Source organism: Schistocerca piceifrons, chromosome 2 (genome assembly GCF_021461385.2).
Source record: "Schistocerca piceifrons isolate TAMUIC-IGC-003096 chromosome 2, iqSchPice1.1, whole genome shotgun sequence".
Lineage (NCBI taxonomy): Eukaryota > Metazoa > Arthropoda > Insecta > Orthoptera > Acrididae > Schistocerca > Schistocerca piceifrons.
In genome coordinates, this window is record NC_060139.1 from 200,628,362 (window position 1) to 200,652,227 (window position 23,866).

General features: G+C 37.4%; 1 protein-coding gene across 1 annotated transcript in view; it reads right to left on the bottom strand.

The window, feature by feature from the left end:
- LOC124776807 (probable methylmalonate-semialdehyde dehydrogenase [acylating], mitochondrial) overlaps nucleotides 1–23,866 on the bottom strand; it is a 72,967-nt gene that overhangs the window by 44,346 nt on the left and 4,755 nt on the right. The window contains exons 6-8 of the mRNA XM_047251956.1: nucleotides 22,564–22,810; nucleotides 16,820–17,001; nucleotides 14,808–14,987 (exon numbers count right to left, since the gene is read on the bottom strand). Coding sequence (XP_047107912.1) covers nucleotides 14,808–14,987; nucleotides 16,820–17,001; nucleotides 22,564–22,810 — 609 coding nt within the window. The remainder of the gene's footprint in view (nucleotides 1–14,807; nucleotides 14,988–16,819; nucleotides 17,002–22,563; nucleotides 22,811–23,866) is intronic.

Below are 23,866 nucleotides of genomic sequence, written 5' to 3' on the forward strand. Positions count from 1 at the left end.
GAAAAGAGAACCACTTGTATGAATATCAAGAGCTCAGATGGAAACCCAGTTCTAAGCAAAGAAGGGAAAGCAGAAAGGTGGAAGGAATATATAGAGGGTCTATACAAGGGCGATGTTCTTGAGGACAATAGTATGGAAATGGAAGAGGATGTAGATGAAGATGAAATGGGAGATATGATACTGCGTGAAGAGTTTGACAGAGCACTGAAAGACCTGAGTCGAAACAAGTCCCCGAGAGTAGACAACATTCCATTGGAACTACTGACAGCCTTGGGAGAACCAGTCCTGACAAAACTCTACCATCTGGAGAGCAAGATGTATGAGAAAGGCGAAATACCCTCAGACTTCAAGAAGAATTTAATAATTCCAATCCCAAAGAAAGCAGGTGTTGACAGATGTGAAAATTACCGAACAATCAGTTTAATAAGCCACAGCTGCAAAATACTAACACGAATTCTTTACAGACGAATGGAAAAACTAGTAGAAGCCGACCTCGGGGAAGATCAGTTTGGATTCCGTAGAAACACTGGAACACGTGAGGCAATACTGACCTTACGACTTATCTTAGAAGAAAGATTAAGGAAAGGCAAACCTACGTTTCTAGCATTTGTAGGCTTAGAGAAAGCTTTTGAAAATGTTGACTGGAATACTCTCTTTTAAATTCTGAAGGTGGCAGGCATAAAATACAGGGAGCGAAAGGTTATTTACAATTTGTACAGAAACCAGATGGCAGTTATAAGAGTCAGGGGGCATGAAAGAGAAGCAGTGGTTGGGAAGGGAGTAAGACAGGGTTGTAGCCTATCCCCAATGTTATTCAATCTGTATATTGAGCAAGCAGTGAAGGAAACAATAGAAAAATTCGGAGTAGGTATTAAAATCCATGTAGAAGAAATAAAAACTTTGAGGTTCGCCGATGACATTGTAATTCTGTCAGAGACAGCAAAGGACTTGGAAGAGAAGTTGAACGGAATGGACAGTGTCATGAAAGGAGGGTATAAGATGAACATCAACAAAAGCAAAACAAGGATAATGGAATGTAGTCGAATTAAATCGGGTGATACTGAGGGAATTAGATTAGGAAATGAGACACTTAAAGTAGTTAAGGAGTTTTGCTATTTGGGGAGCAAATTAACTGATGATGGTCGAAGTAGAGAGGATATCATATGTAGACTGGCAATGGCAAGGAAAGTGTTTCTGAAGAAGAGAAATTTGTTAACATCGAGTATAGATTTAAGTGTCAGGACGTCGTTTCTGAAAGTATTTGTATGGAGTGTAGCCGTGTATGGAAGTGAAACATGGACGATAACTAGTTTGGACAAGAAGAGGATAGAAGCTTTCGATATGTGCTGCTACAGAAGAATGCTGAAGATTACATGGGTAGATCACATAACTAATGAGGAGGTATTGAATAGAATTGGGGAGAAGAGAAGTTTGTGGCACAGCTTTACTAGAAGAAGGGATCAGTTGGTAGGACATGTTCTAAGGCATCAAGGTATCACGACTTTAGTGCTGGAGGGCAGCGTGGACAGTAAAAATCGTAGAGGGAGACCAAGAGATGAATACATTAAGCAGATTCAAAAGGATCTAGGTTGCAGTCGGTACTGCGAGATGAAAAAGCTTGCACAGGATAGAGTAGCATGGAGAGCTGCATCTAACCAGTTTTGGGACTGAAGATCACAACAACAACAACAACATTCAAGTCTCTTGTTGCCAGATAGAATTATGTCACTGGCAAAACTTATCTCATTTCCTTCTTGCTTCTTGTTATGTATTATCTAGTAGATCTATTCGGTACTACAGATTTAGTTCTTTGACACACTGCAAACACTAACTGGCTATGAATTTGATCTGCCTGCATGGCTGCAATACTTTGAGAATTACTTTTTCATTTCAGACTTCGTAAGCATCACTCAGAGGGAGGAATATAGGTACTTTTCACCATATGATAGATACATTAACAATCAACAGAGTATATTGTAATACTGCATAAATAATACTGCATATATGAGTGTGATTTTGTTGTTGAGTTAGCTCCAAGGAAGGATACTGACCAAAAGATTATACACTATTCCATCTGGTTTTTATTCTGCCATCAACCTCTCTGCTACATAGTAAGTACAATAGAACTCTGTAGTAAGAAACCCACTTTAAGGAATTCCCACTTTTCAAAAACAGATTCAAAATTTGCGGAACTTAAAATACAAATATAACAATCAACCTATGAAAGAAGTTGACACGGTCAAATTCCTGGGACTATATGACGACAAGAACTTAAGCTGGAATACACATGTTGACTTTTGGTCAAATAAACTAAGCAGTCTTGCATTTGCAATGCAAATACTAGCAAAATTCCACAGACATGAGTACAGAAAAAAATGCTGATCATAGTTATTTTGAATCTGTCACTAGATATGGGATAATTTTCTGGGGAAGTTCAAGTAGTGTAACTCAAATACTGAAACTGCAAAAGAAAATTGTCCAATACAAGTGCACTGCACAGCAAACAGAGCCTTGTCGCCCATTATTTCGAAAACTACAAATCCTTAATGTTACTTCTATATCTGCACAGCAGATAAAAATTATTTGGGGAGAATCATTTTAACCATACATATAACACAAGAAATAAAAATAATTTTATGCTACCCACACGCCAGTTGAAATTGTATGCACAGACGCCACAATATACGGGTATGACAATATACACCAAGTCAATGGGCAAAAACATATTTAACATGAAGCCAGAAATTTTAAAAACAAGGCTACAGCAGATTCTGTGGGAGAAATGCTACTGTTCAAGAGAAGAATTCATAGAGGATGAAATGAGAACTTGGGCAAGGGGGTAATAAAGTGCTTGATTTGTATAAAAATTATTATTATTATTATTATTATTATTATTATTATGCTGTTTGTTAACATCAGCTGTTCTTTGTCTAATGTGAAATTTTACCACAATTTGACGTGTCTCCTGTACCTGAATCAAATTATTTACATTATGTACGTTATGAGACAAACCACAATCCACAATTGGTTCTGGCGAAATTGCCACAAGAACAATGTTCCTGAAATTCATTTTTAATGAATCCCCTTTAAGAGAAAGTCCTTTTTTAAGGAAGAAACACTGAACAGTTTGCAAAATGAAATCCAGTTAAGTCAAAATTCCTAAGTTTTTTGGTGAGTTGCAGGAAAGAATGTCTATAATTTACAAAGTATTCTTACTGTCAATAGGTACGTTATAATTTTTTGCTGGAAAATTCAAATAACTGCCGATTTCCAGTCCCATAAAATAATGGTGTTTTGTGCATTGGTTACAAGTTGTTTATGAAAGTGTTGACTACTATATTGTGGAAGTTTCAGCAGACAGCAAAACAAGAACATTTAAGATTCAGTAGAGACGACAAGTATTTGTGATGTTGAGCACAGTCAAAATATTAAACTCTGACATGGCAAAGAAACACAATATGGCATAGTCTTTTTCATGTCCTACACACTAGCAAATGAGCAGGCATTCGTGAATGTTGAATTTTCTGTCCCACTGCATTAAAAAGGGAGAACGTGTGTTCAAAGATGCCTAACACCTTTGTTTAGCTGCACATTTATCAGTTCAAGACTAAATCTGTATGGTTGTCGTGAATGAAGCTTTGTAGGCTACATTTGGTTTTACCCTTCAGTTTTACCAATTCTGGCAGGTTCATGATCACATGACAATGAGGAACAGAAAAGGGTAGCTACAGTTTGTTATATGGTTGCAGCTGTGCAGCTTTCTATATTTTTTTCTGATATGAAGGGCAAAATTTATTTAATTTCTACATTACAATATTGTGAGTAATCTCGTGTCTCAGAAAATTTCAGTTCTTGTATTAAACATTGTACATGGTTGCTGTGAAACGCATCCTATATACTGTAACTGGATGGATTTAAAAAAACCTACTCATCAAGCAGTGGCAGGACAAAACACACACACACACACACACACACACACACACACACACACACACACTGTAGTAAAATTTGCAAGGTTTTTGAAGTCAGTGGCTCCTCCTCCTGGCAGAAGGGTTGAAGGGAAAGGAAGAGGGGTGAAGAATAACTGTCGGTGAGGTCTAGGAAAAAGGAAAGAGTTTGGAGAAGTTGCCCAGAACCCTGGGCCATGGGAGACTTATCAGATGGCATGAGAAGGAAAGGCTGATTGTTGGGACCTTCACCAGACGAGATTTGAAAATCTCCTCTGGTGCAGTCCCCCACAATCAGTCTTTCCTTCTCATCCAATCCGGCAAGTTCTGGGTGACTATTATGAAATCTATCGCTTTTCCTACAGCTCACCAGTCCTTTTCCTTCACCCCTCTTCCTTCCCCTTCTATCCTCCTGCCAGGACAAGGGGCCACTGGCTATGAAAGTTCTCCTGTCTCCACTTGCTGAGTAGATTTAAAAATCTATCCAGTTACATTTTATTTTATTTTAAAATTATAGTTTTCATTGGTAGATTCTATGCACCAATGTTCAGGGTGATTCCAGAATACAATAAAATTTGGAGTTGTGTCTTTTTCTCATAAAAGTAATGATTTACCATCACTAAAGACTAGTATCTTGCAAAGGTGGATGGCCTGCCTGAAACAAGAACACTAATACCGAGCACCTGCAATTTTATTAGCAATGCCTGGATGACAGCTGAAATGTGTACAAAGCTTCTAAGGAGTTTAGATGCTAATATGGGTGCAGCAGAAAGAAACATTATTTTCATTACTAACAGATGCCCTGCACACCTACAGGTAATGACATTCCTCAGAACATTGACATGCACATTTGATTGGCACAGGCCATGCTCCTCCTGATGTGACATCACAGCTTAAATTGTTGTACAGCAAAAAACAAAAGGGCAGATATCTTAATCTCCTTGAGAAGATGGAGATTTCCTGTAGTCTGAAATCTTGGAATTCCATGTTGTTTAATGAGCAGACACTTATGAGAAGTGACCATTTTTGAAAGCACTTTGAGGGCTTTGCATGGCAGGAAGGCCGTCCACAGGGCCAGCAACAAGATGAAAGATTAGCTGGTATTATGTCTTATACAGTGCAACATGCTGATTCACAATATGAGCATAAACTTTGTGTGCACTTAGACTAACCATTTCTTCAGCAGTTTTTTGTTAAGAGGTGCTTATCAGGTTTCCTAATAACAAATGGTGGACATTATTTTTATTTTTGTGCCCTATTTGCAATGTACAGGGTGACAGTTATTGAACTATATGAAAACAATAGTCATAACTTCTGAATGGTCTGTGTTAGGGCATTCAAACTGCATGTTGGTCACAGGGCATGATGGGAATTAGTATGCAAATGCACATGCGCCTTATTGTTGCTAGCCATCTGCAGGTACAGTACACATAGTGCTTGTGAAGGCCTATGTGAGTAATAACCACCCAACAGCAGCTAAACCAAAGTTTCCTACCAAGTTCAAGCTGAAGACAACTGGTCCAAGGGTGCCAACAACCAAGAATTTGACTTGCAAGACTGAGAGAACAGGTAGTGTTCATGATGACAGTATTGGCAATGTCAGTTGTCCAAAAAGGGCAAAAACGCATGAAAACATCAAGAAGACATGCCATGTGTTTCAAATCAGCCAAAGGAAATCAATCAGACAAGCTGCACAACAGGTGGGAATCAACTGGGAAACACTGTCACAAATTACTGTTTAAGACCTTCATCTCTTTCCATACAAAATTCAAACCCATCAGCTATTAAGCCCCAGGGCCATGGAATAGTGGTTGCGTTTTGCCAATACTATTGTCCACAGAATTGACGAACAGGACTTTGATGTGAATGTTTGTTTTAGCGATGAAGCTCACTTTCATTTGAATGGGTTCGTCAATAAGCAAAATTGGTGCATTTGAGAAGTCTCTTCACCCTCAATAGGTGACTGTGTGATGTGCAATGTCCACTCATGGAATACTCAGTGTGATATTCCTTGATGACATCCTGACTACCAAACACTACATGAAGGTTTTGTAACAGTCTTTCTTCCACATTATCCAAAGTGACCCTGTTTTGACAAGATGTGGTTCATATAAGACTGAGCTCGACCCCATCAAAGTAGGAAAGTGTTTGATGTCCTGGAGAAGTGCTTGGGTACTGCATTCTGGCTCTGGGGTACCCCAACACCACTGGCGTGGGCCTCAATTTGCCGCCATATTCTCCAGACCTGAACGCATGCAACTCCTTTTTGTGGGGCTACATTGAAGACAAAGGTTTACAGCAATAACAACACCAAAACCACTGCTGAGCTGAAAGCAGCCATTCAGGTCATTGACTGCACAGATACTCTTAAGGTGGCAAGCATATTGAACATGTAATAGCACAAGTCTGAATACCTGTAGTGATGCTTACATTATGAACAAAGTGTGTGCATGCCAAAGTTTGCAACCAATTTACATTTTTTGCATATAGTTCAGTAATTGTCACCCAGTATATTTGGCCCACTTTGTCATTATTGAAATTTTGTGTAAGTTTGTCACATGAAAAATAGCAATATTATGGGTCCAATACATCATATAGGCGACTATTGTATGGTTGTTAATATCTTGTTATTACTTGTTGTAAATGCCTGTTAAGAATGTATGCTGATAATGTCAATCATTGGGTTCTTCAAGTTTTCGAGGGTGTTAAGAGATGGCATAATGTCCCATTACAAAGGTTAATCTTTTTACATTCAACTGATGGTTTTGGAACTGGAAAAAGGGGGTTTCTGACACTAATTTTTCTGATTTGAGAAATTACTATGTGCTTTTCACTACGTGTATTCGTACACATTTTATCTTGACTGTGTCAGAGGGCATAGTTTTATTTGTTCTTTGTTATGCCTGTGCTGCATTTCTTGACAGTTTAGCTATGACTTCAGATGGTAAAAAAATCGTCATTTGATTTTAAAGGTTATTTTTATGTAAGCTATGGTTTTTTCTATTAACGGTATTTACTGTAATTGATGTCTCCATGTTGTACGCTTTGCCATGTAGAGGGCACTATGATGCTTGTTTTGCTATACTGAGCATAAATAGTTGGCTGTGTAAGCTAAAAGCTCACTGTAAGGTCACAAGATAGGTTCTTTTGTAATTTCAAAATTAATGTTTACAGTGAAAGTGAAGATACCTGCTGGAAGTAATCATCACAGTACATGTTACACTTCACAGAAAACGTTGTGTTGTTATGGTATGGGCCTGCAAGGTTCAAATAGTTCGATATGTATGAGAATCTGTATATTTGTATATGTTTTCCTGACTATGTTCTTTTTGATGGTGGTTATAAATAGGGCCACATTTGTGTTAAGATTCTCATATCTGATGGTTATTATGTTTTCTTAGCACAGAAGATGGTCACACAGTAACTGAAATCTATGTGTAAAATAAAGGATTTCAATCTTTAGGACCTATGCTGCCATTTATCCAAACCATATTTACAATAATACATTCATGGTGCACAAGGTTCCCAATGGAATTTAACATCAGAAAAATAAATGTGTGATGCTAATAAGCAACCTCTACAAGTTTTCAAGTTATTTACTGAAAACCAAATTTGGAACAAAAATGTCCTTATTCATGTCAGATTAAGTATCACTTGTATTTGGAATAGAAACTTCTAATTACAGAAATCAATAACATTCATGCAATAACAAAGCTGTACCAGGTTTGAAAACTTTATCACAAATAATAATGATTACAAGGAATCTTAACTAGGCAAGTTCAGAGGTCACGTTCTGCTGTCAGTTCCATTCTAAGAAGACTGTAATTGTTAAATGGCAGAGCTATTAATTAACGTATGTCCAAGAAATGGGCCATTTAGATACTGTTACCTGCTCCTAGGGCAGTTGACAGCAGATGTTCTGTTTGACGATCCACTGCACCTCTACATAAATACAGCTAAACAGAGTGTGAAAAGAGACACTTATCAATCTGTCTGTGCCAGTCAATTGCCTGTGAGCATTGTGCCTTGAATGGCATCAGAGCTGGGTAGACTTTTTTCAGTAAAAGTTGGAAGTGAACTCATGAGGACTGTACTTCATTCTGGATCACTTAGATTTCACAGTAGCAACTGTCTGTGTGTCACCTGTAACGTTGATAAACTCACTTGGCAATTTATTAATATATTTTCCACCTTTAAGACAAACAATTAACTTTTGGTGATTAGAGGTCAAGGTAATAGACCATTTTACATTTAACTTCCGATAGAGGTTGCCTCTGGACTGTTAATAATTGTTTCTGACAGATATTATTATTATTATTATTATTATTATATTATTATTATTCTTTCTTTTCTCAGACGTTATGTCTGGTCAAAACTGGAAAGTGACGCGGACCTTGATCAAGCGTGACTTCCTTTTAACTGTACGGTATATGTTACATTGCATTTAGGAACTTTCAGGTAACTGAACATTTATCAATAATTACAGATTTCTGTAGTTGTATATATAAGTTTGGATGTAGCTATATTGCATTGATGTACTGGTGGATATTGTGTGGTATGACTCCTGTAGTTGATAGTGTAATTCAGGGCCGGCCAGAAATTCTGCACGCGTGTAGTGCTCTTGCACATGTGCAACCTCCGGGTCACAGCGTGCACGCCGCAGCCATCAGCATTCATGTAGTGCATGTTTCTACACACAGATGTCGCTTTATCCACTTGCTGGGATACTCTGTATCGACGCATTCTAGTGCTCATGGAAAGAGCAAGCCAACTATGGGAAGGTATTTCGCATACCAAACATTTAAAATACTGTCACAGTCTACTTATTGAGACGTCTACGTTTATGTTGACAGTTTAACCCAGTAAGACAAGTAATACAGTTAACAACCGTGGGTTTTTATTAAGACAGCTTGACTGACGGCACGTAAATACCCTTAACGTTTTTGATCTAGTATTGAAGAAAGAGAGCACTTAGCGACTTCCACCGAACCTTATTCATGATTTCAAATAACATTAAACTAATGCAAGGTTTCCTATAACTAATTCTCGGTGCCCTCAGTTACACCCACATAATTTCTGTCTCACTGACCTCTGAACGGAATGATAACCGCAGACCTCTCGATGATCACCTGTTATTTCAATACCATTATTGCTACATCTTTCATCAGCTCCGTCTGAAATCTGCATAATAACCGACAATTAGATGAATGTTATGTTTATTGACTTCAGCTGAGCGTAGCCCTACACACATTAAAAAAAAAAACCTAAATGTAAGTATACATTGGAACAATCGGTTTAATGACCAACTTTCCTGATAATAATGTAACATGGAGCAGAATGAGGCAATAATGCACAGTTAGTAAACATTAATTTTTAATTATGAAAGGAATAAATCCAAACACATTTATCACTGGTCATGAGAAATGATAATCGAGTTTATGTGTCTCATACATTTTCTTAAGGACATTTAATTTTGCTTGCCGTTCTTCACGCTTGAGTGCACTACACTCATCTTTGTGATATGTATTGTAGTGTCTTTCAATTGAAAACTTATGCTGGCTGCATATTATTCAGCGGCATAGCAAACACTGTGAGTTTTCACCAACGGCTACAAAAAAGAATTGCAGTTCCCAGTCATTTTTAAACGACTGAGAACATAGATCTCCCGTCCTTTGCTTTTTCACAGTACCTGCCATTTCTCAGTACTTCTCTGTTAAGGTTACGGTTACCAGGGGTAAACGAGACTGGGTATGTTGCGCTCTTGCTTGTATCACATAAACAGGGAAGTGGAGCTTCCGCCGTTCATTTAGGACACATATCTAATAACAGATGTCGCTGTCGCACACGTGCGCACATGTGCAGCACTTCCGCACGTCTGCACACTGTGCAGCGTTTGGCCGGCCCTGGTATAATTGGTATAATGTCAACTTTATCCTGATGCCACAAGTCCTTGACTTTCTCAGCCAGTTGGATGTATTTTTCAATTTTTTCTCCTGTTTTCTTCTGTATATTTGTTGTATTGGGTATGGATATTTCGATTAGTTGTGTTAATTTTTTTTTTATTATTGGTATGATGTCAGGTTTGATATGTGGTGTTGTTTTATCTGTTATAATGGTTCTGTTCCAGTATAATTTGTATTCATCATTCTCCAGTACATTTTGTGGTGCATACTTGTATGTGGGAACATGTTTTATTAGTTTATGTTGTATGGCAAGTTGTTGATGTATTATTTTTGCTCCATTGTTATGTCGTCTGGGGTATTCTGTATTTGCTAGTATTTTACATCCGCTTGTGATGTGATCTACTGTTTCTATTTGTTGTTTGCAAAGTCTGCATTTATCTGTTGTGGTATTGGGATCTTTAATAAAATGCTTGCTGTAATATCTGGTGTTTATTGTTTGATCCTGTATTGCAATCATGAATCCTTCCGTCTCACTGTATATATTGCCCTTTCTTAGCCATGTGTTGGATGCGTCTTGATCGATGTGTGGCTGTGTTAGATGATACGGGTGCTTGCCATGTAGTGTTTTCTTTTTCCAATTTACTTTCTTCGTATCTGTTGATGTTATGTGATCTAAAGGGTTGAAGTGGTTATGAAATTGCAGTGGTGTAGCCGATGTATTTATATGAGTGATTGCTTTGTGTATTTTGCTGGTTTCTGCTCGTTCTAGAAAGAATTTTCTTAAATTGTCTACCTGTCCATAATGTAGGTTTTTTATGTCGATCTTTCTGTTGCTGAATGTGTGTGATGTATTATATATTTGTGGCATTGTGATCATGTAAGTGTATTGAGTGCTTCTAGGTCTGTGTTACTCCATTTCACTACTCCAAAAAGAGTAGGTCAATATTGGTATAGCATAAGTATTTATAGCTTTTGTCTTGTTTCTTGCTGTCAATTCTGGTTTCAGTATTTTTGTTAGTCTTTGTCTATATTTTTCTTTTAGTTCTTCTTTAATATTTGTATTATCTGTTCCTATTTTTTGCCTGTATCCTAGATATTTATAGGCATCTGTTTTTTCCATCGCTTCTATGCAGTCACTGTGGTTATCCAATATGTAATCTTCTTGTTTAGTGTGTTTTCCCTTGACTATGCTATTTTTCTTACATTTGTCTGTTCCAAATATCATTGCTGAATACTTCTGTTATCTTTAGTAATTGGTTGAATTGTTGATTTGTTGCTGCCAGTAGTTTTGGATCATCCATGTATAGCAAATGTGTGATTTTGTGTTGGTATGTTCCAGCAATATTGTATCCATAATTTGTATTATTTAGCATGTTGGATAGACGGTTCAGAGCAAGGCAGAACCAGAAAGGACTTGATGAGTCTCCTTGGTATATTCCACGCTTAATCTGTATTGGCTGTGATGTGATATTATTTGAATTTGTTTGGATATTAAGTGTGGTTTTCCAATTTTTCATTACTATTTTTAGGAACTGTATCAATTTAGGATCTACTTTGTATATTTCCAATATTTGTAGTAACCATGAGTGGGGTACACTATCAAAAGCTTTTTGGTAATCAATGTTTGTGTAGTGTAGTGAGCTTTGTTTAGTTTTAGCTTGATATGTCACTTCTGCATCTATTATCAGTTGCTCTTTACATCCTCGTGCTCCTTTGCAACAGCCTATTTGTTCTTCATTTATAATTTTGTTCTGTGTTGTATGTGTCATTAATTTCTGTGTAATGACTGCAGTTAATATTTTGTATATTGTTGGTAGGCATGTTATGGGGCGATATTTAGCTGGGTTTGGTTTGTCTACTTGATCTTTAGGTTTCAGATAAGTCCATGTGTAAGTATATCAGAGAATGTGTATGGGTCTGCAATGTAACTGTTAAATAATTTAGTTAAATGTGAATGTGTTGAGGTGAACTTCTTTAGCCAGAAATTTGCTATTTTATCTTTTCCAGGGGCTTTCCAATTGTGAGTAGAATTAATTGCTTGGGTGACTTCATGTTGGAAAATTATCACTTCAGGCATTTGTGGTATCATCTTGTATGCGTCTGTTTCTGCTTGTATCCACCATGCATGCCTGTTATGCTGTACCGGGTTTGACCATATGTTGCTCCAGAAGTGTTCCATGTCTGTTATGTTTGGTGGATTGTCTATTTTAATGTGTGTGTTATCTATTGTCTGGTAAAATTTCTTTTGGTTTGTGTTGAATGTTTGGTTTTGTTTCCTTCTAGTATCTTCTAAGTCATTTGGCCAATGCTTGTAATTACTGCTCCCTTTCATCTAACTGCTCTATCACTTTTTGTTGTGAGATTTTACCTAACCTTTTTGGTTTTTTTGTCTGACATTTCATTTCTTATAAATTGTGTTAGCTGTCCGATGTCTTTTCTCAGTTTTTCTATTCTGGTCTGTAGCCTGTGTTGCCATGCTGGTTTTGTGGGTTTCTTCTGTGTGTTGGTTGGTTCTGATCTGTGCCTAGTGTGTATATTTAGTGTACTGAGTGCTCCTATTATTATTATTATTATTATTATTATTATTATTATTATTATTATTATTCTTTTCATACTTCAATACAAAGTGATGACGACATTTTGTTTGCAAAAAAATTCAGGTCACAGTAAGCTTTCAGTTTTTCTGCTTGGGAAACTGCTGTGATAAGGCTGCAAATAACATTTTGTTAGCTAGTAACCAGCAACTTGTACTCCAATTTGGACTCTAGTTTGCATTTCAAAACAAATCATTTCAGTGATTATTCCTGAAACTCTGAAACACTTAAGAAGGGGTTCCAAGTCGTTATGTGAAGGTTATTAACTTCACTGCAGCATTTATATTTTATTTTATAAAACAGTTATTTACACAACTTTAATCGTGAAAGATTATATGCAAGTTCATGTATGTCAAAATCCACTAGAATGGAGCTTGTATTTTCCAATTTGTATTTTTAGCACAATCAATGTCCTTCATTTCCATTTCTAATAGTATCCTGAGGAGCTACACATACATACCTCATTTCTTTCCTTCATATATCAGGCTTCACAGATGTTCTCCAAGTCACCATAGCATTAATACTTGTCCACAGTTTTCATATACACTCTTCATAAATTCCTGGATTATTCTTGTCATTTTCTACTTTGAAACTTGCATCATCTTATTCTTTACAGTAACATGATCAGATACTTTTTTTTTTAAATAGGTGATGCTTAGGGCATCACATCTCAAATTTTTATTCAAATAATCTTTAGAAGTGGCTTGCCATATGGCTTTTCTTTGTCTGTAATCATCCATAAAATTAAGTGTGTTTCCTTTGAAGTCAACAGCCATTACTACACAAATCCCTTCACAGCATAACCTCAACACACTACACAATGAAACACACAGGGCCCCAGCTGCCTGTCATCAGCCAGAATGCACGAAGTTCCCACCAAAGGCTGACCTCCATTTCCAGGAAACTACACATGCTCAAAATGCACATGTATACTTCCACTGTTGGAAATTTATGCACATGAGCAAAGTTGAATAGAAAAAAGGCATTATGTTGAGGCACCTTAACTCTACCAGTGCTACATACCCAGCTTTACCTTTCTGTAACCTATTTTCTAAGACAAATCAGAAGACCAGTATTGCTTCCAGAGCCTTCATTTCTCCAGAACCCAAATTTACCTTCCCGAAAGTTGGCATCCACCAGTTTTTCTGTTCCTCAGTAAATAATATGTGTAAAAAATTTTTGACTCCATGACTTATTAAACTGGTGGTTTGATGGTATTCATACATGTCAACAACTGCTTTCTTTGGAATTGGAATTATTACATTCTTCTTTAAGTCTGAGGATGTTTTGCTTGTCTTATATCTCACACATCAGGTGAAAAGTTTGTCATGGCTGTCACTCCCAAGAATCTCAATAAATGCCAACATGCAATAATCGTGGTGTCTGGAAGACAAGAAGACACTCCACTTGAGCAAACATGCCTTTGTTCATGTAAGTAATGAGAGATTTTTTGGAACTCCAAAGGAATCTTGGCAACAATGATACTCCAAAAGTGCTCCACCTGTTTATGCAACTAGAAATAGGCTGAGAATATGCTACTTCTGTAATAAATTGCAGCCACCTTGTTTCCAATAACAGTGTCCTTGACACTGAACACTGTATGGAGCTCAAGACAACTTTATCATAATTTTACTAATGACTGGCAGGTAATTCATTTCAGGATGGCCAAAAAGCTGTACATTTATGTTAAGAAGGTGTAAGGACATTGTAAGGTAATGTTAAGAGTGCATGGTTACAATGTCCAATGATGCAGCTTTCATTTCCTGCAAAATGAATATTTGTGAATAATACCTGAAGATCCTTCAAAGTTAATGTGTGATCAGTAATTTCAGTGGGATAATGTTGCACATTCACTTTATGCAGGCTCACATACTCCTGTATGTCACAGATAACATTTGCCAGCAATTTCATGTTCAGGGTCACCAAGACATTCGATTGATCAATGGTTCCCTTTTATTGTTTCACTGCAGTCCAGATTTAACATTCTGTATAGCTTTTTTTGTATGTGAATGTGCAGAGGAAGAAAGGTTACCAGCAGAAAAAAACTATGGATGAATTGGATGCAATAGCTACCCCATGCCCAATGCATAACTTAAAATGTTTAAAACAGCAGTTGCAAGTGTAACACACAAGAAATACATTGCCAGCAAGTTTTGCAGTAATTAAACTGATGAACGAATGAACACAAAACATGGGTAAGGATTAAAATCTGATGAATTCACTCAACTGACACAGAAAGTTAAGGGTAATTTGAAAATGTAGGTGATAAAACATCCTGAATAATTTCTATAACTTCAAACATTCTAATTTTGTGTCAGAGCATCAGTAACCATAATTCAATAAAAAAAATTCTGTATACATACCTGTCCAACATCGATTTCATTGGTGAATTTTCTAGCAGTTGCTCCATTAGTGGTGAAGATTGCTGTTCCATTACCATACGGATTTCTGTTGATCAACTGCACTGCTTCATCCAGAGTGTCAACAGACAAAATTATAAGAACTGGACCAAATATTTCCTCCTTGTAACATTTCATACTGGGCTGTAAATTTTTGAAAAATATCTGTAGTGCTAATGTCACAGAAAAATCTTGAGTACATAAACTTATTACCAAAAAATGTCATTCACAAATAAAAAGTGATAACTGACAACCTCTCAAATAATTTGCTTCTTGAGATAGTGAAAAATGTGGCAGCAAGAAATGTTAGACGTATTTCCAGAATGGATTTTCACTCTGAAGCAGAGAGTGCATTGATTTGAAACTTCCTGGTGGATTATAAATGTGTACTGGACCAGGATTCGAAACTGGGACCTTCGCCTTAAAGCTGTGATAGCAAGTCGTAAGTTGCACTTGGGTAGCTCAGTCAATGAATAGCCAAAAGTCCCAGGTTTGAGTCCCACTCTGGCACACAGTTCTAACTTTCATGTCAGATGTGGTCCAACTCATATACAGCATGTCCCACTTGATTCCCCCCAAATAATTTGCTGTCCAGAAGCAAAATGAAAAATGTACCAAATAAATTTTGTTTAGCTGACAGGGGGATATTACCCAGCACATTTGCCTCTCTTTTAACTCATCATAACGATGTGAATGGCAGTACTTTTTTTATATAGCACCCTTATATTTAATTCAGTAATTCACTTCCTCTCAGCATCTGTTGAAAAACTTATCACAGTCATTCAGCCAACTGGTTTCCATGTAAGTTAGCAGAACAGTAATTGCAATAATGTGACTGAATGGCCACTTTGAACTTCTCTTGTGTTTCCATTTGTTTACTGTCATCTTCAGCGAGATGGTGAGTTTCATTGCCCCAGATTCCTGCAATGAGTCAATCGATTTTGTGTTAAGCTTTTAATAACACAGTATTTATGTGAATAGTACAATGATGCTGTTTGAACATGTCTCGTTGGAAGGATGTGGATTACTTCATAAAAAATATAGGTTGTTACTTAGAAGGCACATACTCCTGTATGTATCTTGGTAATAAACAAAGTTACAAGAAAGGCAATGACATTGGTTAGTGCATCTGATAAATAAAAAACACATTTTCTATTTGACTTCTGGGCAGTAGGTTATTTGGGGTGATATAGGTTAAGGAGACACCTTATACAGGGTGAACATTAATAAAACTGTCAAACTACAGGGGCGGATTCGTGACTGGAAGTACAGGAAAAAATGGTGCTATGAACACGTGTCCAGAAAGTCATCATTGCCACGGTAGATGGTGCTTACAAATGGCAGGTCCTCTGGCCACATGCTATGTGGTCTTTGTGTGTTGCTAAGGATAGTCCAGTATTCATGTCGAGAACAAGCTGAGATGGTGTTTGTGTACAGCAAAGCAGATGAAAACAGTTCAGAAGCAGCTTGGTTATAACAAAACAAGTACCCTCACAGATACCAACGACATCCCACAACATTTCAAGCACCTTTTTGGGTGTTTGTGTTATCATGGATCTGCTCAGACAGATAGTGGACTGTGTGCACACAGGATACTGAGACAAACCCTCAGTCTCATGAAGTGCTGAAACCTTACTAACCGTTAGTCAATGTGTGAAAGTGAATCGGCAGTTGGAAGCTCTCACCATACTTGCACATCATCCTACGATTTCTTTGAGGTTTCATGCTATCAAACTACAATTCTTCGAACTACACACTACTCCTGGCCAGCAAACATTTGAAGGTGCTGACACCTTGTTTTAAATCCCTTAATTGTGCAATCAATGTTATTTGTGAACACAAACATCCTCTTTAAGCTGGTAGAAGTCTGAATAGATTTCAGCACTTCCTACAGATAATATTGTGTGCATGCTCATTTTTGTTAGAACATTCATATAATGATCTGCAACTAGACATTAACATAAAATCAAACTGACCTTAACACCACTTAAAATTGTGGGTCCAATGAAATTCCCTTTCTCAAAACCAGGAACCACAATATCTCTGCCATCTAGCAGCAACTGTGCTCCATCATCAACACCAGACTGAACAAGATCACAAATTCTTTTTTTGGACTGTGGGGAGATGACTGGGCCTAAATCTGTGCCAGGAACATGACCTGTAAGAAGGGAAAAAGTTAGTTTAATTTGATTACACCACTTGGTAGTTTATCCAGAAAAACACCATTGAGAATCAAAGTTCAGTGCAGCATTTTGCCTTTTTATGAGCAATACAAACTACACCATATGGACAAAATCTTGTAACAGAACTGGTCAGTCTTCCTCTATCATCATGTACTGCAGAATATTATACTTTGATTAAACTGACATAACTTAATACTTTATTTTTTGTAAACAGAAATACCACATGAAATTAACAAAAGATTTATTTTTTGGAAAACATAATTAGTTCTCATACTTCAAATTTAATTCAGAATTGTAATCATATTTGAAATTATCAAAGTCATTCTTTAATTTATGCTGCAGAATAATTTTAGGATAATTTGATTCTCTGGCTGTAAAGTCAAAATGTTTAACATTGCTGTACTATGACTTCTTTTATCTTCTTTCATCTTGTCGAAGTTGGTCAATCATGGTCCAAGAAGTTAAGTAGCTATCATGGAATAGTGGCCATGCAATTAATATGAAATTGTTATGCTCAACTGAGTGGATTCTATCATAAGGGAGACCCACCTTTTGTAAGATTACACTGAAATAGGAGATGATAAAAATAAAAGGAATGACAATGAAATGTTCGGATTTTAAGAGAAAACTAAAATCATATCACCTACACAATTATTGCTTTCAGCAAGCCATGTTTTCAGTAAGCCTTATGTTTGATTAAGAGATATGACAACCATGTGAGTACTTAATTTTAAGTATTATTTTGAACTTACTACTCACTTAAAATTGCTGCCTTGACTTATTATAACTAAGAAAGTGCACATGCATAATTTATTTTTAGAAACAGAGAGGAGTTCATAATAATGGGTCACATCCAACTCGCTGCACACGTAAGATTCATTTTCTTTTGCTGCTATTCATTTTCTTTTACTGCTGAACACAGACTCCTCTACAGCAGTTGTTTGTTCTTGTCATCCACCATGTTTTAATATGCATTAATTGATTCCCCTTGTTTTTCATATCATTCACAGCAGTTTTCATCTGTGTGTGCTATAACAGAGGACACACTGTAATAAGCATTCATAAGAACTTCCAACTGTAACAGGTCAGAGCTCACACTCAGATTCCTGATCTTTGCAGACATTCTGACCAAAGCAAATTTGCTTACCTTCCCCCTCAGAGAGTGTATTGGCAACCAGATCCAATACGTATTACCTTTTTTAAAATGTTTTCATTGATGAAAAAATTGAATTTATCAATTAATTAAGCATTCTTTCTTAAATATATCTGAAACAGAGCTTCACAAATGAGCAAAACAAAAAACTCATAGAAGCAGCAATATTTTATTTATAGATAATTAAGACAATCTGTAATTCAGTTTAATTGCTGTCAGTATAGACAAATATAAAACCTCCTTAATGACAGTTAGATGTAACCTTCAGCAGAATGATTACTTTTCTCAAGCAGGATACTGTGATACAGCTTACTTGAGAAATGTTGCTGGGAACCTTGGTTTTTTTGTTAGTATTACTTTTGGTACACTGGGGGACCAAATGTTGCCTCCACATGTAAATCCCGCTACTTCCCCTCTTACTTCCATCAGTTTCTTACCATTACCTCATTAGTTCACTTCATAATACATGAAGCCACAACCACAAAGCTCTCTCTCAGTAGCCCCCCCCCCCCCCCACAAAAAAAAAAAAAAAAAAAAAAAATCTATCCCACATTCTGCCATCTCCAACCCCCGGAAATTGTCAAATATTGTTGTGTGCATCTTGCTACTGCCTCTACGAAAATAATTAACTTTTATTTGATTAACAATTAGATTTATGCTCTTGGAATTGATATGAACATACACATACATAACAGAAAGGCTAATTTGAGAACAATATATGTTTATAACATAGGAGATGATGTACCACTGCAGTCTTACACATGCTGTCCTTATCATTAGCGTGGCAGAGTGAATGAATAAATATTGTATTGACTTTTGTGTCAGTCTACTACTATCTTTTTTGAAGATATGGTCTGTCAGATATTAAAATATTTTTCCTCCCTATTTGTGAATTGTAACTGATGTAAATTTTTCACCTAACACCAGTAATTGTCAGAATCTGTAATACTGATGTTCATGAATAACATTCTGTTGAAACAAGAAGTAATAACTGAGTTCTCTTTTCGCATAAAATATTGCAGGTATTTTTCCTTCCCACTTTTACCTACAGAACACTATGAGCAAAGGACATGTAGGAGATCACTTTCAGGATTGAAACTATATTTGATGTGATGATTGACACACACACACACACACACACACACACACACACACACACACACACACACAAAATCAAATTCTTGGTGCTGCAAAGAAATTCATAAGTAGAATCTATACTAGCTTTACTTCTTGAAAACTGGTCAAGAGATTGCAGTTATGATCAAGTAAACAATACTGGGTACAGTAAATATCAACCTTCTGGAACCAGATTTCTCCAGTGTGTGATAGAGCCATGGAAAATCCATTTAGAAGGCAGGAATAGAATGTGGATTCCAATATACGTGCCTTATGTGATATGTTCACTGTTTCGGTCCTGAGTTGGTTTTAAACATTGCCACCATTATGAGCATTTTTTAGTTTGACACTTGTCTGCTGCAAAATGTATCATTGGATGTAAAAGCAACTTTCAGTGCGGTCCAGGGAAGTGTGTTGGGACCCTTTCATGATGTCTATTAATGACCTTGCAGACAATAGTAATAGTAACCTCAGACTTTTTGTAGATGATGCAGTTATCTATAATGAAGCACTTTCTGAAAGAAGTTGCATCATAAATGTTCAGCCAGATCTTGGTAAGATTTCAAAGTGGACCAAAGACTGGCAACTTGCTTTAAATGTTCAGACATTTAAAGTTGTGCACTTCACAAAATGAAAATGATAGTGTCCTATGACTATAATATCACTGAGTCACAGCTGGAATTGACCAACTCAAACAAATATGAGAGTGTAACACTGGACATGAAATGGAATGATCGAATAGGCTCAATTGTCGGTAAAGCAGGTGGCTGACTTCAGTTTATTGGTAGAATACTGGGACACTGCAATCAGTCTACACAAGAGGAGGAGGAGATTAGTGTTTAACGTCGCGTCGACAACGAGGTCATTAGAGACGGAGCGCAAGCTCGGGTGAGGAAAGGATGGGGAAGGAAATCGGCCGTACCCTTTCAAAGGAACCATCCCGGCATTTGCCTGTAGCGATTTAGGGAAATCAGGATGGTCGGAGACGGGATTGAACCATCGTCCTCCCGAATGCGAGTCCAGTGTGCTAACCACAGCGCCACCTCGCTCGGTGTCTACACAAGAGAATGCTTACAAATCACTCATGCGACCCATTCTAGAATATTGCTGAAGTGTGGGACCTGTACCTAATAGGACTAACAGGGAATATTGAATGTATACAGAAAAGGCAGCACAAATGGCCACAGGTTTGTTTGGCCCATGGGAGAGTCACACAGATGCTGAGGAATCTGAACTGGCAGATTCTTGAAGACAGACTTAAACTATCTCAAGAAAGTCTACTAATGAAGTTTCAAGAACCAGCTTTAAATGATAGCTCCAAGAATATACTACAACCCCCTATATATTGCTCACAAAGGGATTGTGAGGACAAGATTGGAATAATTACAGCACACCCAGAACCATTCAAACAGTCATTCTTCCCACACACTATACTTGAATGAAATGGGAAGAAACTCTAATAACTGGTGTAATGCACCTCACAATGGTTTGTAGATGTATTATTTATTTGTAACGATTTACATACCCCACTGAAATCTTCTGTAACTCACCATCACACACTAGGCATGGAAATGAATGATTTAGCATGAACTGAAGCTGGCATACACTATGTGATCCAAAGTATCTGGACACCTAGCTGAAAATGACTTACAAGTTCATGGTGCTCTCCACTGGTAATGCTAGGATTCAATATGGTGTTGGCCCACCCTTAGCCTTGATGACAGCTTTCATTCTCACAGGCATATGTTTAATTGGGTGCTGGAAGGTTTCTTGGGGAATGGCAGCCCAATCGTCACAGAGTGCTGCACTGAGCAGAGGTATCAACAGGGATGTTCTGTTGTGTAACCACTCCACGGGCCGTGCGTTACGAACAGGGGCTCGATCGTGTTGAAATATGCAACTGCCATCCCAGAATTGCTCTTCAACAGGGGGAAGCAAGAAGGTGCTTAAAACATCAATGTAGGCCTGTGCTGTGACAGTGCCACACAAAACAACAAGGGGTGCAAGCCCCTTCCATGAAACAAATTACCACACCATAACACCACCGCCTCTGAATTTTACTGTTGGCACTACACACACTGGCACATGACGTTCACCAGGCATCTGCCATAACCACACTCTGCCATCGGATCACCACATTGTGTACCGTGATTCATCACTCCACACGTTTTTCCACTGTTCACCCGTCCAAAGTTTACGCTCCTTACACCAAGCGAGGTGTCGTTTGGCATTTACCGGCATGATATGTGGCTTATGAGCAGCCAGTCAACCATGAAATCCAAGTTTTCTCACCTCCTGTCTAACTGTCAAAGTACTTGCAGTGGATCCCAATGCAATTTGGAATTCCTGTATGATGGTCTGGATAGGTGTCTGCCTATTAAACATTACGACCCTCTTCAACTATCGGCGGTCTGTCAACAGACAAGGTCAGCCTGTACGCTTTTGTGCTGTACGTGTCCCTTCACATTTCCACATTACTATCACAACAGAAACAGTGAGCCTAGGGATGTTTAAGAGTGTGGAAATCTCGCGTACAGACATATGACACAAGTGACACCCAATCACCTAGCCAGGTTTGAGGTCCGCGAGTTCCGCGGAGTGCCCCAGTCTGCTATCTCACGATGTCTGACTGAGATAGCTGATATGGAGAATCTGGCAGTAGGTGGCAGTGCAATGCACCTAATATGAAAAACGTATGTTTTTTAGGGTGTCTGGATACTTTTGACCACATAGTGTATATATTATCCAGTGAGATCTTAGTCCTCAGAATACCAAGGATAAAGGGAGGGGGGAACTGTTTTATGCCCAACTTTTTGAAATATTATAATCTAGTAATATACTTTACATTTGAAAATTTTGACAAATTATTTATGGTTTTTAATGATTTCTTATGCCAAACTCTGCAATGATTTTTTACAAGTTTTCAGTAAAACTTAACCCAAAAATTTAATGCTTATTAGTGAAAGTCACCTCACGCAGCAAATGTCATTCATAATCTTCAGGTTCTGGGTCCTCCTTAAACATTTATATATTTTTAATTAGCATGTTGTGAATAAAAGTTGATAACAATAAACAATTTTTTTTGTGATTTTTTCATTTCTTTTCTGGTGGCATGAAGTACAGTCCTCGCTCATCCCTCCATAGTACACATTATGAAAAATGCATTGGTATTGCTAGGGTTAATAACAGCACAAACTCTTCAGCACTTGACAGACTCATTTGCATTGCATACATCAATTGCACTCTATTTATTAATGGAAAACTTTACCTGCATTGACTTTTAATTTCTTTGCTCGGTCCACCAAGTCAGGTAGCCAGTCATTTGCTTCACCCACGAAAACAGCTGTGCTAAGAGCCATGCAACGCTGCCCTGCTGCACCAAATGCTGCCCCCACAAGCTGATTTAGTGTACGTTCCTTGTCTGCATCCGGCATAATGACACCATGATTCTTTGCTCCCATGTTGCACTGTACACGTTTACCATTTCGTGAACCTCGTTCATAAATGTACTTGCCCTACGAAAATATAATGGTTTTAATTAAAGTGTATGAATTCACAGTTAGCCATTTCATGCTTTACACTGACCATACTGAAATATTTGACAGTCATTTGATCATTGTGCTCCACTGATACAATACTCCATGAAGTGCAGAGCTAGTAACACAGCTATTATTGAAAATAAAGTTGAAACAAGAGCCTTTATTTTAAGTGGGCAGTAATTATCTCCTTTACAACAGTTTCTCTAACCCTCCTCCTTCCTCCCTTTGTTGAAGACAACTGCATTTTATTTTTCAGTTTTTGTTGAAATTGTGTTTGTTCACAATCTAAAGTCATATCATTGGACCAGTACAATATTACAAAAGGTAGAAAATCATTATCGTTGTTACATTCAGGCTGTGCGTATTTGCATAAGCACATCCATACATTCAAACAGAAGTTTACAGAAAAATTTAATTACTTACAATCAGCTGCCAACATATTTACTGCAAATACAATAAATACTTGTCACAACCTATTTTGTCAGCTCTATTGTGAAAATTTATATAAGTTAACAATATAGAGTGGTAAAATAATGTTTCATATAGCTTTACTGTCAATGCTGGATGTAACAGGAAACAAAACTGATTTTATACTGTAAGCTAGTCACAAGGAAACAAGAACAAAAAGATAAACACTTTCCCACTTAATAATGGCAAACAAAAAGGCAAAAACAAAACCTTACAAAAGATTCCACTGCAAACACTACAGTTTTTCCTCGCTGTCATTTTGCATAACACATAGCTTATGAACCAATTGGCCCCCTAGTAATTGGAGATACTTCTGAATGTGATTATGCATACCGCTTAACACATTGTCCAGATAGACCTGAGGGAAATTGTCCCATTCCTCCACAGCAGTCTCTATGATACCCTGTAAGGTCTCTTGTGAAATAGGATTGCAAGCCATTGTTCCAATATGTTCACCAAATGAGCCCACAATGTAAGCAAGGATGTCGTCCCAATACTTCACACTAATCGTCCTATGTATTGACACAATGGGGTCCTGTGGCCATAAACAATTCCACTCCAAAG